At 44.9% G+C, this 14,108-nt stretch overlaps 1 protein-coding gene across 1 annotated transcript in view; it reads left to right on the forward strand.

Annotated features, from left to right (window-relative positions):
- COX16 (cytochrome c oxidase assembly factor COX16) overlaps window positions 1–14,108 on the forward strand; it is a 66,724-nt gene that overhangs the window by 19,869 nt on the left and 32,747 nt on the right. The window contains exon 3 of the mRNA XM_069950272.1: window positions 6,325–6,393. Coding sequence (XP_069806373.1) covers window positions 6,325–6,393 — 69 coding nt within the window. The remainder of the gene's footprint in view (window positions 1–6,324; window positions 6,394–14,108) is intronic.

Here is a 14,108-nt window from a genome sequence, read left to right on the forward strand (position 1 = left end):
TTAAAGGGATCATCACATGGGGGGGAAATGCAGTTTCCTGCTGTGTCCAATCCGCCCCAATTATAAAGATTTCCATGCGGAGTCACTGCTACAGATACAGATTCAGGCTATGTTCACACTATATATATTTTCGTAAAACTACGGCCGTGATTATTACGAAACTATACGTTACCTTGCTGTCTACGGGATCCCGGCCGGAGCGTATGCACATGGTATACGCTCCGGCCGGGATCCCTAGCGGCTCCACAAACAACTGACATGTCAGTTTTCTGCGGCCACTATTCATTGACTAGCGGGCACACAAAATCCTGTCAGTGCACACTGTGGAGCGATTGGCTCCGGCCGCGCGCTCCATTGTGTGCTGTGGGGAGTTCTGATGCGGGTGCGCACGGATGCGCCCGCATCAGAACTCTGCGCCCCTAAAGATAATCCGGCCGGTACTGCAGGGATGATCTTTTCAGAGACACCGGCCGTTCCGTGACCCGTCTGGGTCTCTAAGTCTGTATTCACACTACGTGAAAAACATGGCCGTAATGTTTCCTTGCCGCTTGGAACGCCGGCCTGCCAGATCACCTTGTCATTTAGTAATGTGCATAGTGCAGTGACATCGCTCCTTCTCAGAAGATGATGTACATCTAAACAAGCTGGCGTGGATCAGCTGATCGCTACCCATCGCATAATGATGAGTATTTGTGAGCCATTTTCTTGTTCTCGGTTGACCTTTGCCTCCTTTACTGAATGAGACTGCCAGACGGTAATCTAATCTATGGCAGAGCACAAGTGGAAGTGATAAGTGGGACATGCCCGATAGATGAGGCCATATTTATTTTCTTAAGGGTGCGTTCACACATACAGGATCTGCAGCAGATTTGATGGCGCAGATTTGAAGTTGCAGATTCAAGGCAAATCCAATCTGGACCATGAAATCTGCTACAGATTCAAATCTGCGCCATGAAATCTGCAGATCTGCTGCAGATCCTGTACGTGTTAACGCACCCTAAGGGTGCGTTCACACCTACAGGATCTGCAGCAGATCTGCAGCATATTTGATGCGGTGTTCAGTTATTTAAATTAAATCTGCTGCAGAAAATCAGCTGCAGATCCTGTAGGTGTGAATGCACCATAAGGGTACGTTCACACTTACCGGATCTGCAGCTGATTTTCTGCTGCGGCTCCACAGCAGATCCACAGTAGATTTCACTTAAATAACTGAACACAGCATCAAATCTGCTGCAGATCTGCTGCGGATCCTGTACATGTGAACGCACCCTAAAGGGGAACTATCAGATGAATCTAACCTGCTGATAGCTCCCTAATGCACATGGGGAGCCGAGGAGGAAGGTATGTCTCTTACCTTCCTCCTTGGTGCCATTCCCGTTCAGGTAGTAGTTGAATACACGGCCTGGGGCAGTTAGGAGCACTGCCCTGCCCCCATCACGCCGATGCGGCCTTTCCCCTACATTGATTATCATTAGAAGGAGCGGGCCAGCTTGGAACGATGGGGGCGGGGTGGGGTAGTGCTCCTTACTGTACTCGGGACTACTAACTGCACGGGAACGGCGCAGAGGAGGAAGGTAAGGAACATACCTTCCATCTTGCTGCCCCATGCTCAATAGGGGCCTATCTGCAGGTTAGATTCGTCTAACCTGCTGATAGTTACCCTTTAATATATATAGTGAAATAAAATAGCCTTTTGTTAAAGGGATTTTTTTTTTTTACTTTCGACAAGTAAAAAAATTATCCTGATAAGTTGGCCATAGGATATTTCATTACAGGATCCCTCAACTTACTTCAGAGCAGGGGTGTCAAACTCAGGCCCACCTGCTGTTGCTAAACTACAGTTCCCAACATGCCTGAACAGCCAAAGCTTTAGCATGATGGGAACTGTAGTTTTGTAACAGCTGGGGGGGGGCTGAGTTTGATGCCTGTGTTCGAGATATTTATAGAGGAAACAGTGTAGTAAGTTTTTAATTCCCCTGCAGCGCCACCACAGGTCTAATGAGGCATTACACTGTTTCCACTTAAATCAGTTAGCAGACTGTAACACATGGACAGGACAGGCTCCCTGGTGTGTGAGATCATTATTGCAACAGCTTTCCCTTCTGGCTGATATAGATGGTGTTTCTGAATGATTGATCCGCTGAGGACTCATAATACCCTGATGTGTTTGAAAATAGGTATTCTGAACCAAACAACTTCATTCTGGCGGACATATGCAGTACAACGGCACCCTATCCCTGCTATACTAAGCATGCTCAAAATAGCCTCAAACGCATTCTCCTTCACGGAGCTCTGAATTTCAGGTTATTTTGGACATGCGCAGTTTAGCGGGGAAAGGATGCTACTGTACTACGCATGCCTGCCATAAAGTAGACGTAGAACCGCCTATGCTAGGTGCGGGATTGACAGCGCTCCATCACAGGTGCGGCATACAGAGACAGGCCTAGCAGCGTGTAGCTGCGCCAATGTGTACATTATGACAGGCTTGCTCAGTACAGCAGCGTCCTATCCCATCTGCATGTCCAAAATAGCCTCAAACTCTGAGCTCCGTGAAGAAGAAAATGTTTGAGGCTATTTTGAACATGCGCAGTAGAAGCATAATAAAGGTCCTATTACATGGAGCGATAACGACTAACAATAAATTATTACAAATGAGATTATCGTTAACCTGAAATCGTTCACTATATTACACAGAACGATAGTTGTTATTGCAAATGTTACTATGATCGTTTACTCCTTCTGATCCCAACAATGTGCAATTACACTAAACGATTAGTGAACAAATGCGGAACTTAAGCAAACAAATGTGGAGTTACAGCAAACAAATAACGATAATTTTAGGTTCAGATTTAAATCAACGATCAACGACACAAACGATTTTTCGATTGTTGCCTGCACTTACATGGAACGATTATTGTTTAAATTCGAACAATATAACGATTTTTCGCACGATAATTGTCCCGTGTAATAGGGCCCTTACAGCGCTGACATGCCCTAGGATCATGAATACTTCGGCCAGAGGGACGCCCAGATGACTAATTTAGATGAATTTGCATACAGCGTGGGACTTTATCAGTTTGTTTGTGGGGTATTCCAGGCAATAGTTACATGTTTGGGAAGTTTGTTAGGGGCTGTTTTAGCACCATTTCCGGTGTTTGATTCTCTTTAAGGAGAAATAATGACACCATTATTGTCACCCAGCTACAAGTTTAGAACGTTATTGGGAAGAAAAACTTGTCAAAGTCGTCCAAAGGATGTTACCTTGTCCAGGCCGGTGCAGTTTAAAGGATTCATTAATGAACAATGGGGGAGATTTAACAAACATGGTGTAAAGTGAAACTGGTTCAGTTGCCCCTAGCAACCAATCAGATTCCACTTTTCATTTTCCAAAGAGTCTGTGAGGAATGATAGGTGGAATCTGATTGGTTGCTAGGGGCAACTGAGCCAGTTTCACTTTACACCAGTTTAATAAGTCTCCTCCATTAATGTATGTATTTCCTGACCTCATGCTATAAAAACCAAATGTGTGGTATAGAGCACTTTCCTCCGTCTGACCGTGTTCCCTTCCTTCGGCTGCAGCATAATGATTCCTCACACTCGGCTGCATAATTTTTACAGAAACCTATTTTGTAGAAGCTCAGCTGATGGGAAAGGCTGCAGCACACGGAGGGCTATCTTGGGAATTAGGGGAAAAAAATTGCACGAAAAAGAGCTGTGATTTTATTTCTCTCATTATAAAAACCCTACATTTTAACATGTATAACTCATTTGGTGATAAATTTAGTTAACAAATTCTTCTTGTGCTATTATGGCCTGGCTAATGAAAGGTGTAAAAAAAACAGACTGATCTAATGCAATTTAATAGGCGCGAGCTTGGCAGTTCTAAATAAATATGGATATTGTGTAATATTCGGCGTATATTAATTACGTTACTGTTATAAATACACATAGTGGTTAACGGCAGCGGGTGAAGGTTAGGAATGCCTCCAAGGACTTAAGAAATGCTGCTCTTTTAGAAAAGGTAAGATTAAAGTCATATTATCTGTTATAAAAGATCTTGAAATAAAAAGCCTCGGAGGAGTGTGGTAGTTTTGCCCTCATCCACCTCCATTTTGTTTTGAGACTGAAGAAGGAGAAGAGGGGTTTGACTTAGGGCCCTATTACACAATGATTCGGCAGAATATCGCTCTGTTTAATGGTGCGTTTACATGGAGCGATAATTCGGCCGATCGAACGATTAACGGTTTTGAAGTAACAATGTGTTTTTTAGAACGATCAGCGTTTAGACGGAATGGTATATCATTTAAAAGAATCGTTATTGCGATCGTTTTAAGATCGCTTAAACCTATCTCACACATAGAGTGAATCGGTGAAAGACTGTTACACGAAGCAATCTGCGGATTTTTAGCGAACAACGATTTGAGAACATGTTGAAAGATCACTAGGAACGTTTTCTCGCTCATCGCTTGATATTTTGCTGTATTTACATGAGCCGATTATTGCTCAAATGCGATCATTATCGCGAAAATTCAAAAGATAATCGTTCTGTGTAAACGCAGCATAATAGAGGCAATGATCAGCCAATGACAACAATCAACATCAGCTGAATGCGTCTTTTGGTCCTAGCCTAAAATTGCCAGCCGCCGTGCATTGTTGCCTGTAATAGTGATGTGTCGCCAATGTCTGGTGACTGTAAAAAAAAAACAACAAAAAAAACTGTATGCATTTCTTCCACAGTCCTCTTTTGTTCTGCCCTTCGCTTGCTTCCCGGAGCTGTCGCTGTAGCTTCAGAGCGGTCTCTGATCTGACAGGCTTCTCAGCCAATCATTGGCCACGGTGCTTCCGGCCAGTGATTGGCTGAGCGGCCTGTCAGTTCAGAGACCTGCTTTGAAGCTACAGTGGTGGCTCCAGGAAGCTAGGAGAGGGCAGAAGAACAGCGGGAGCGTGGAGAGGTAGTGTATAACAGTTTAGGGCAAGGGCTGCATTGCCGTTGCTAAACGATTATGGAGCCGTGTGATAGGCTCAGTAAACATCGCTGATCTGCCCTCTGGTTGCTCCTGGCCAGTCATTAGCTAAGCGTGCTGTCAGTTCAGAGACCTGCTCTGAAGCTACAGTGGTGTCCCTGGGAAGCGAGCAGAGGGGAGAAGAACAGTGGGAGCATGGAGAGGTAATATATAACAGTTTAGGGTAATGGCTGTATGGACATCCCTAATGATGTCCGTACAGCCCTTGTTCAGCCAAGTTCAAAACACAGACTAGGGCATGGAAGAAAATCAATAGACAAAGCCGAGGTTAGCGGAACAACAAGCCGAGGGTCATAGAACTCAATAAACAAAACCAGTAAATGCTGGTCAAGAGTGGGAACCCACACTATCACTGGCCTCTTAGTTAACAATCCCCCTAAAACTTGCTGCAGTAGTACGAGGCTGGATAATTGGCCCGGTCTCTGATAGGCTACTCGGTCTCGGTGTCGGTGAGGTCGGCCTCCATTATGCACCCCCACCACCACCACCTTTCCCCAGACTGGATTTTTCCTTGCAGGAAAGCCATCTTTTTTTTCTCACTGTGATGGCAGAAATGGGGTCGGCTCTGGATCCCTGCTCCGTTTCTGCACTCACTGCGAGAATAAAAATGGCTTTCCTGGAAGGAAAAATCCATCAGCAAAGGGCAACAAACCTCTGCATTGGGTCCAAGGGTCCAATGTATGTCGATACCTGATGAAGGGAGAAGTCTGTTCCCTGAAATGCGTTGTCTGTATTTTAAACTAATTTTCTTTTTTTTCTTTTTTTAATGTCTGCCCACGTCCTTCCTACTATTTAGACAAGTATAGTCTGGAGGTTTGGCACCCACCAAGAAACTGGATTTATTTCTTGTGGGAAAGTGCTAGTAGTGACGGTGTTTGTAGCACAACACACAAAGGATATCACTGCGTTTCAGCTCACTCATCTGAGTTACCATATCAGCACATCAGTTCTACCTGTGTCCCTCTATGAGTTTTTTTGCAGTATCTTTGTATTTAAACACTGTTTTCTTGAGACCTATGAAAAAAATGGGGAGTCAAAATGGGGGCATCCTGAAATACTTCCAGAAAGTTATTTTTTATTTCAAATACTATATAAGGGTTGGCTTCTTCCAGACCTTTGTAGTCCTGTTGTATGAGGCGAGGGCCATATAGCCACACGTCAAATGGCAAAAGATTGCTGTATGTTATTTAGTTGACATTTTTTTCTTATAAAAATGATAGTTATTGTTACTAAGCATAGTTGCACACGTTACTTTAGTCTTTCTAAGGTTCTTTTAATCCCATTTCTGTTTAATTTGCAGGTGGACCCCTCTATAGCGGGCATGATCAAAAATAAGGAAAAAGAGGTTACCCTGGAATCTGAGTACGAGGTATGTTCTACTAGTAATTTGCCGTCTATTTTTTCCTCCAGGGAATTCTCCTCCGACCACAAAGTTGGGTGTGTTCCACACATAACCAAAATGAGCACTTTCTATCTATAGGAATTGCCTGCTCTATAACTTTATTTCTTCTTTCCCACATCTTCTAGTCTATAATCTAGGATGAAACAAAGATGAATCGCCGCTGCCCAGGATATGGACCATTAGATTGGATAACCTACTTTTACTTTATTTATCTGCTTAATGTTGTTTAATGTTTCCCAATGCAATTAATCCTTTCACTTCAGCCATACGGCTATATACATTCCTGCTGCACATACCCCGTGCAGCAGGAACTTGTATATACTGTAAACGTTCCTTACTGTGAAGGAGTTTTAATGTGTGCAGGGCCATTTCAATGCGATCAGCCCTGCACACATTACTGCCCTCAGACCCGGGAATGACAGGCAGCCGTGATCCCGCAGCTACCTGTCATAAACCCCTTTAAATGCTGCAGTGCACAGCAGCAGGCGGGAGTAAGCCACTTACCTCCGTCCTGTCGGATCTGCGATCAGGCAGACTCTATGTACAGATCGCCGATAACACTGATGCATGCTATGCTATGCTATGGCATAGCATTCATGAGTATATATCAGAGCATTGCATGTATACTGTAAGTTCCTTAAGGGGCTTATATATACAGTACAAAATGTAGAAAAAATAAATAAAAAAAACTTTTAAAACATATAAAATAAAAATGCCCCAATAAACATTTATCACCCCCTTTCCCATTATACAAATAAAAATATAAAAAAATAAACATATTACATATCGTAGCGTGCGGAATTATCCGACCTATTAAAATATAACAATATTGTTCCTCCAGGGTGAACAGCAAAAATAAAAAGTGAAAAAAAAAAAAACAGAATTGCTGATTTTAAAAAAATTATATATTAGAAAAAAAAATTATAAAACAAACAATCAAAATTTATTTCTTGCACCGATATCATACCAATAAAACTAGAGATCATGGCGCAAAAAATGACACCCCATCCAGCCCTGTAGGTGTAAAAATAAAAGCGCTATGGCTCTTAGAAGGCGAGGAGGAGCATTGCATTAACTTGATCCGGGCACCAATTACCTCGGTCATGAAGGGGTTAAACATATTAGGAAATGAAAGAATATAATGTGACTTCCCTTAGAGCTCATTGACATCACTATTTGGCTCATTTAGGCCACCTGTTAAAATCAAACGACTGTACTTGCGGAAGAGGTTGTCCACATATTCGCGTCACTGAGGGCCGGATCGTCCTTTGCCAGACAGACAAATCCATGCATGCTATGGATGCCATACCTGTGCACAGACTGTACAAAAATGTCATTGGTCGTGTTCAGCTCAAGCATAGAATAACCAGATGCATATACCTGATATATGTGAACTCATTCTAACTTATAGGACATATAAAATTAATAATATATGTTCCCTGAGCAGAAGGGTTAACAGAGATGAGTTGTCACTGCTCTGCTTTATACGCTTTCCATGTGTTCACGCTTCCCATTTGCATCCCTCAGCTTATAGAAGTATACATGAAGCTTTACATTTTTAATTTTCCCCTGCCGTTCGCTCCCACTGGCTATGATAGACATTTTCTACATATCTAGGTCGTGGGACATAATTATTCTATTCCACTGATGAAAGTCGCGCGCCTGTGTGTCAGGGCAAGAGTTTGGCCACATTTCCTGGGAAATCATTTTTTCCTTCTACATCTAACATCTGTCCATGTATAACCTAGTCATAAGGGCCATGAAGTATGTAACCTTTTCTTATTTTTCTACGTATGCAAATATTAAAGAGGTTATCCGAGACGCAGAAGCACCTCTCTCCGGTGCTCCACTTCTTCTCATTGGCTGTTACTTCTTCCCACTGGCCATCACTTCTTCCCACTGGCCTGCACACAGTGTCCAATAGCTGCCCAATGTCAATACAACATCGGTAAGGCTGGGTTTACATATATAAGTTGGCATCAGTTGCGTTTTTTGCCTAAAAACTGACCACAACTGATGTTACAACTGATGCCAAAAATGCATCAGTTGTGATCAGTTTTTCTATCCGTCTTTTCATTAAAAACCATCAGTTGCCATCAGTTTCCATCAGTTGTCATCAGTTGTCACAAGTTGCGCTTATCAGTTGACATTTTTTTCCCCAGTATGTTTTCCTGTCATTTTCAATGGGATTTGCGGGGGAGCGCACGGGGGCTATATACTAAATTGGGGGAGCTCACAGGGGGGCTATATGGGAGGGGGAGAGCGCACAGGGGGGCTATATGGGAGGGGGAGAGCGCACATGGGGGGGCTATATACTATTGGGGGAGAGCGCACAGCAATGCTGTATACTAATTGGGGGAGAGCACACAGGGAAGCTAAATATTACTGGGGGGGCAACAGGGGGGCTATATACTACTGGAGGAGAAACAGGGGGGGTGATATACTACTGGGGGACCAAGGGGGGACTATAGAGGAGGGGGAGAGCACACAGGGGGAGATATATGTTTATTTTGTGTTACTATTTGCCTGAACGCCGGATGCCAGAGCCGAACGGCATGCGTCCTGCCCGGCCAGGCATCCGGCGCTCTATTCGATTGAATTGGTGCGGCGCCGCATCACCGGAGCGGCGGTCCGCCAGGACGCTGCAAGATGCGTCCTAACGCACCGACGGTCCGGTGATGCGGCGGCCACTAGTTCACGCCGCACATTTTGAACGATCCCATTGAAAACAATGGGATCAGTTCAAAGATGCGTTTCCCTCCGGCGCTTTTCTCCTGCGCCGGAGGGAAACGCCGCCGCACCGCCGGACATATGTAAACCCGGCCTAACAGGTAACAAGCATTTTCGCCTGAGATGCACCCACCCCCCTATCATTTTGGAAGATATACTTACAAGATGGCCAGTCGGAGGAAGTGGGGTGTGTAGAACCTTATCTGCTCCTTGACTACCACTTTAAGATCTGAAAACCGTTTTTGAAAAACCAGGGCTGCCAATTGTTAGTCTAGAGAGCAGTTAGTTAGCAGCTTGCCCCATGCATTTGCCTATTGGTTAGAAACATAAAATAGAATATTTTTTCGGTAACAGCTGACTGCTGGGAGTGCGAGAATCTGGACCCTGTAGGGTCTATTAATACGTCTGCAGTTCTTTCCGCAATTGCAAACAGAAAATAGGATCAATGTATTTCAGGGGCCTCATTCACACATCTATAGATGTCTACAGGACTGTGTTCCATACCAGAAAATAAAAAGGGCAGGCCCTAGCGCAGACTGAAATTACTCCACGGACACACCAATAGAACCCTATAGGATCTGTATTTTTCTGTTCTGTAGGAATGATGGTATAGTTTCTTACTTCTGGCTTGACCCCCATGTAAGGACACCATACTGGTTACGGAGAAGACAGTTGTAATTGGTTTTGACTGTTAGCGTCCTATTACATGGGCCAACTACGGCTGGTTAATTTTAGTGAACGAGCACCGATCTGCTAGATCGGCGCTCATTTACTGGACCCTTAGACGGCCCGGTCCTTAGACGGACATTGTAAGCGACCGCCATGGCCTGTGATTGGTTGAGCTGCCTGTCAGCTGCCGGGTTCGGGAAGCTGGGGAGCACAGGAGAGTAGACAGCGAGCTGGGAGAGGTAAGGTATCAGGTGTTTGGGCAGCTGTTGGCAGCGCATCTCTATTACACATAACGATGTGCAGTCGGCGCCTAATTTTAGGTCCAAACCTGAACCAATGATCCTAAACCGATGATCGTTTACTTGGCTGATCGTTGTCTCTATTACACAGATCGATAATCCGCTGAATCAGCCCGATTCCGCCGATTATCGATCCATGTAATAGGGCCCTTACTTCCTTCGTTCACTCCCTTTGATGACAGCAGAGAGACATGCTGGTGTAGTGGTGGATTCTTTATCTCTCTCTGGCAATTGCGGAATTCACTGCAGGTTGTAATCTCATTGTATTCCTGGGTGGAATCAGAGGTGGTACTCACTTGGCTTCCACCAGAATGCCATAGATACACCAAGCTTAATCTGTACACCGGTAGACCGTTGTAATCCACTCCATGGCGCTGGTGTCTAGAGCCATTATGTCGCTGAATCTGGTTATTTTGAATTGGATATGTCAGGTTTATGATCGATTGAAGGATCGAATATATTGAATAGATTATCACATCAATACATGTGACTGTAGAGCTTGCGGGTAGTTACAGAAGTGGATGTTGATGTTTTGCAGCCCATGGGCTGAGAGGCAGAGAGTAGATGGAGGTAATTCAAGAAAGAAACATTATTGGGATTTTATTTATTGAATCCTTCAGCCCATCCGATGAATCATTATCCGGGCAGCGTTATTAGTTGCGAATCCCTGAAGAACATTGAGGTCAGAGCTTAAAGAGGAGCGATCACTATTCTTTATGTTTAGTAGAAGATGTCAAAATCAGAAAATATTTTCTAACATTTGTTTATTTGAAAAAATAAATCTAGACCTTAAAAAAAACTATTTAAGTCACATGCATTATATATCAATTAGCTCTGCAATTCTAGTGTGACCTTCCGGCATCCTGTGCCGTCCCTTTATTATTATACCTAGCTTCATGGTAAAGTGTTCCTTAAGATTTACTGTGGAGACCTGAACATAGCGGAGTATATGGGGAAAGATGAAGCCCACTAGAAATAACATGGGGATGAGCCACTGCAGCTACTGTCTATTCTTCTCTATACAGAGACAGCTTGGTGATCATAACATGTTACTTCTAGTTTGTGCACCGTCATTCACCCCTGTGTAAACTGCTACCATAATATATACTCTTGCAGCACTCAGAGATAACGTGAAAACAAACGTGTTTTTATTCCATAAATGGCAAATTCACATGCAACGTTTCCGCTCCTCAGTGGATAGGGGGATAACTATCAGCTGAACTGATGTGCAGCTGACAGTTAGAGGTGTTCGGGAACAGTGAGAGGCAAGAGCGGGCGGCTATTTAAACTTGCCGCCGTGCTCCTGCTCCAATCAGCTGCGGGGGACACCCTGTAAAGAAGTGGGGAATCCCATCATAATGATGGGATTCCCCACTTCTTTACAAAGTGTCCCCGGCAGCTGAGAGGAGCAGGAGCATGACGGCAAGTTTAAATAGCCGCCCGCTCTTGCCTCTCACTGTGGGGACAGGTTGTAAAGAAGCAGTCTCCCAGCGCTGTCCTCCTGTCTCTCCCCACCAGCCCCAGCTGCTCCCCGCTGCCTCTGCAGACTCTCTCTTACCCTGCAGAGGCGGCGGGGAGCAGCGGGAGCAAGAAGCTGGTGAGCGGGGCTGCGGGCGCGCCGCAGTCTATAGGGGTGTACAGGCTGGGTAAGTTTATCGGAAGCGCTCCAGGCCGGCGGAGGCTGGTGGGGAGGGACAGGAGGACAGCGTTATGATTATGATGGGATTCCCCACTTCTTTACAGGGTGTCCCCCGCAGCTGATTGGAGCAGGAGCGCGGCGGCAAGTTTAAATAGCCGCCCGCTCCTGCCTCTCACTGTTCCCGAACATCTCTAACTGTCAGCTGAACATCAGTTCAGCTGATAGTTATCCCCCTGGTTTTGTTCGGATACCGAGCAAAACTTTAGGGGGAAATTTAGTTCGAAAACCGAATTGTTCGAACTCCGAGGTGTTCGGGAACCAAGGTTTTACTGTATAGACACCGTGATGCCAGGGATAAGATAATGGTGCACAAACTAGACACTAGAGATGAGTGAACATCAAGCTGTTTGGCTTTGTTTGAGCCTGAACTCTCTGCATTTGATTACCAGTGGCTTAAGAAGTTGGAGCTGCCTGGAGAACATGGATACAGCCATAGGCATTAAATACATACAGTACAGTTTGCAGACATCGGCCTATCTGTGGATCTAATGCTGGGTTTACACGGAACGATAATTCGCCCAATCGAACGCGTAACGATTTTGAAGTAACAATTTTATTTTTATAACGATCAGCATTTAGACAGAGGAAAATCATTAGAAGATTCGTAAGAAAAATCGTTATTGCGATCGTTTTTAAGATCGCTTAAGCCCATCTTTCAAATAGGTTGAATCTTTGAAAGACTGTTTACACAAAGCGATCTGCGAATATTTAGCAAACGACAGACAACGATTTGAGAACATGTTGAAAGATCAAAATGAATGATTTTTCGCTCATCACCTGATCGTTTGCTGTGTTTACACGGAACGATTATTGATCAAATGCGATCGTTATAGCGAAAATTCGAACGATAATCGTTCCGTGTAAACCCAGCATTAGGGGTGCATTGCTTTTTGTCTGTCTGTGACTCATTGAATTAGAAGTGCAGCTCTGAAGGGGGGAGCAGTCCTGACTTCTGCTCACAACTGACCTCCACATGAATCCATGAGTCCTGCACTTTCCATGTTAGGGCTCACACCTGCATTGGAGGCTTCATTGGATGTGTCTCAGGTTCTCTCCAGAATATCAGGCATTATAGGGCAGCATGCTGAGATATTTTGTTTGGTGAAGCGCTGGACACTGAGCCAGAAACCAGACAGACCATGTTAGAATTGATGGCGTCCATTGGGCATGGTTGGTCTTTGGCATGCAACTGATCTGTCAGCACCATCTCTTCTGTTGTTGTGCTTTAATGTCACAGGTGTGAAACCAGACTAACCCCATGCTCCATGGATCAGTTCAGCCTTATAGCTGCCAAGGAGCATCCAAGTGGCTGCTACACTTGGCATTGCAGTGTGATGTGCAAGTATTGTACACTTCAACACTGTGCTCTAACATCATTCACCCCTCAATCCTCCAATAACCCCCCCCCCTTTCAATATAATACAGTATCATTGTATTATCAAGCATATATCCGTGATGCTGGTTTCCTATTGTCAATCACATGACCAGTGCATACTTACCTTCCCTGCTGCTCTGTGATTCGGCATCTTTTTAAAGAACGATCTTTATCACCATGCTGGCAGTATCACAGCGGTGTGTCTGTGCCACTATGAGCGCCTTCCCCCGGACAGCCTCAGTCCACCCTGCACTCTGGCTTTTGCATTTTCTTCAGGCCACTGTCTGACTTCTCCAGCATTCCGAAGGTGGGTGGTGACCTGAAGATACAGCATCAGCTGGAGAGTGGGGCGGGTTGAGGCTGTGAGGAGCAGACAGTGTCAAAGACACACCACACGCCTGGGAATAAACATTGTTTGTTTTTTTGGAAGATGCAGGATCACAGAGCAGCACAGAAGTTAAGTATGCTTTGTTCATGTGATCGGCAATAGAAAGCCTGCAGCACGGATACATGCCTATCCATGCTGTCACTTTCCCTTTAAAGCGACTCTGTACCCACAATCTGACCCCCCCAAACTGATTGTACCGTCGGATAGCTGCTTTTAATCCAAGATCCTGCGGTCTGTTCGGCCTGTGATGCGGTTATTGTCATAAAAAATTACTTTTAAAATTTCAGCTCCGTGCCCTACGGGCATATCTGTGCCCTAACTTTGCACCACCCCTCTGTCCCTCCTCCCCACCCTCCTCATCATTAGGGTTGCTCCAGGCAGATTGCCTCCTATTCACCACCTGTGTTACCACAGCACATGGGCTGGATCATTAAGACACCTGTGCAATGTTCAAACAGAAGTAAATGTTCCAGTGGCATTCCTAATGATGAAGAGGGCGGGGAGGAGGGACGGAGGGGGTGG

The sequence above is a fragment of the Dendropsophus ebraccatus genome, chromosome 13 (assembly GCF_027789765.1).
Source record: "Dendropsophus ebraccatus isolate aDenEbr1 chromosome 13, aDenEbr1.pat, whole genome shotgun sequence".
In the NCBI taxonomy this organism is placed as follows: domain Eukaryota; kingdom Metazoa; phylum Chordata; class Amphibia; order Anura; family Hylidae; genus Dendropsophus; species Dendropsophus ebraccatus.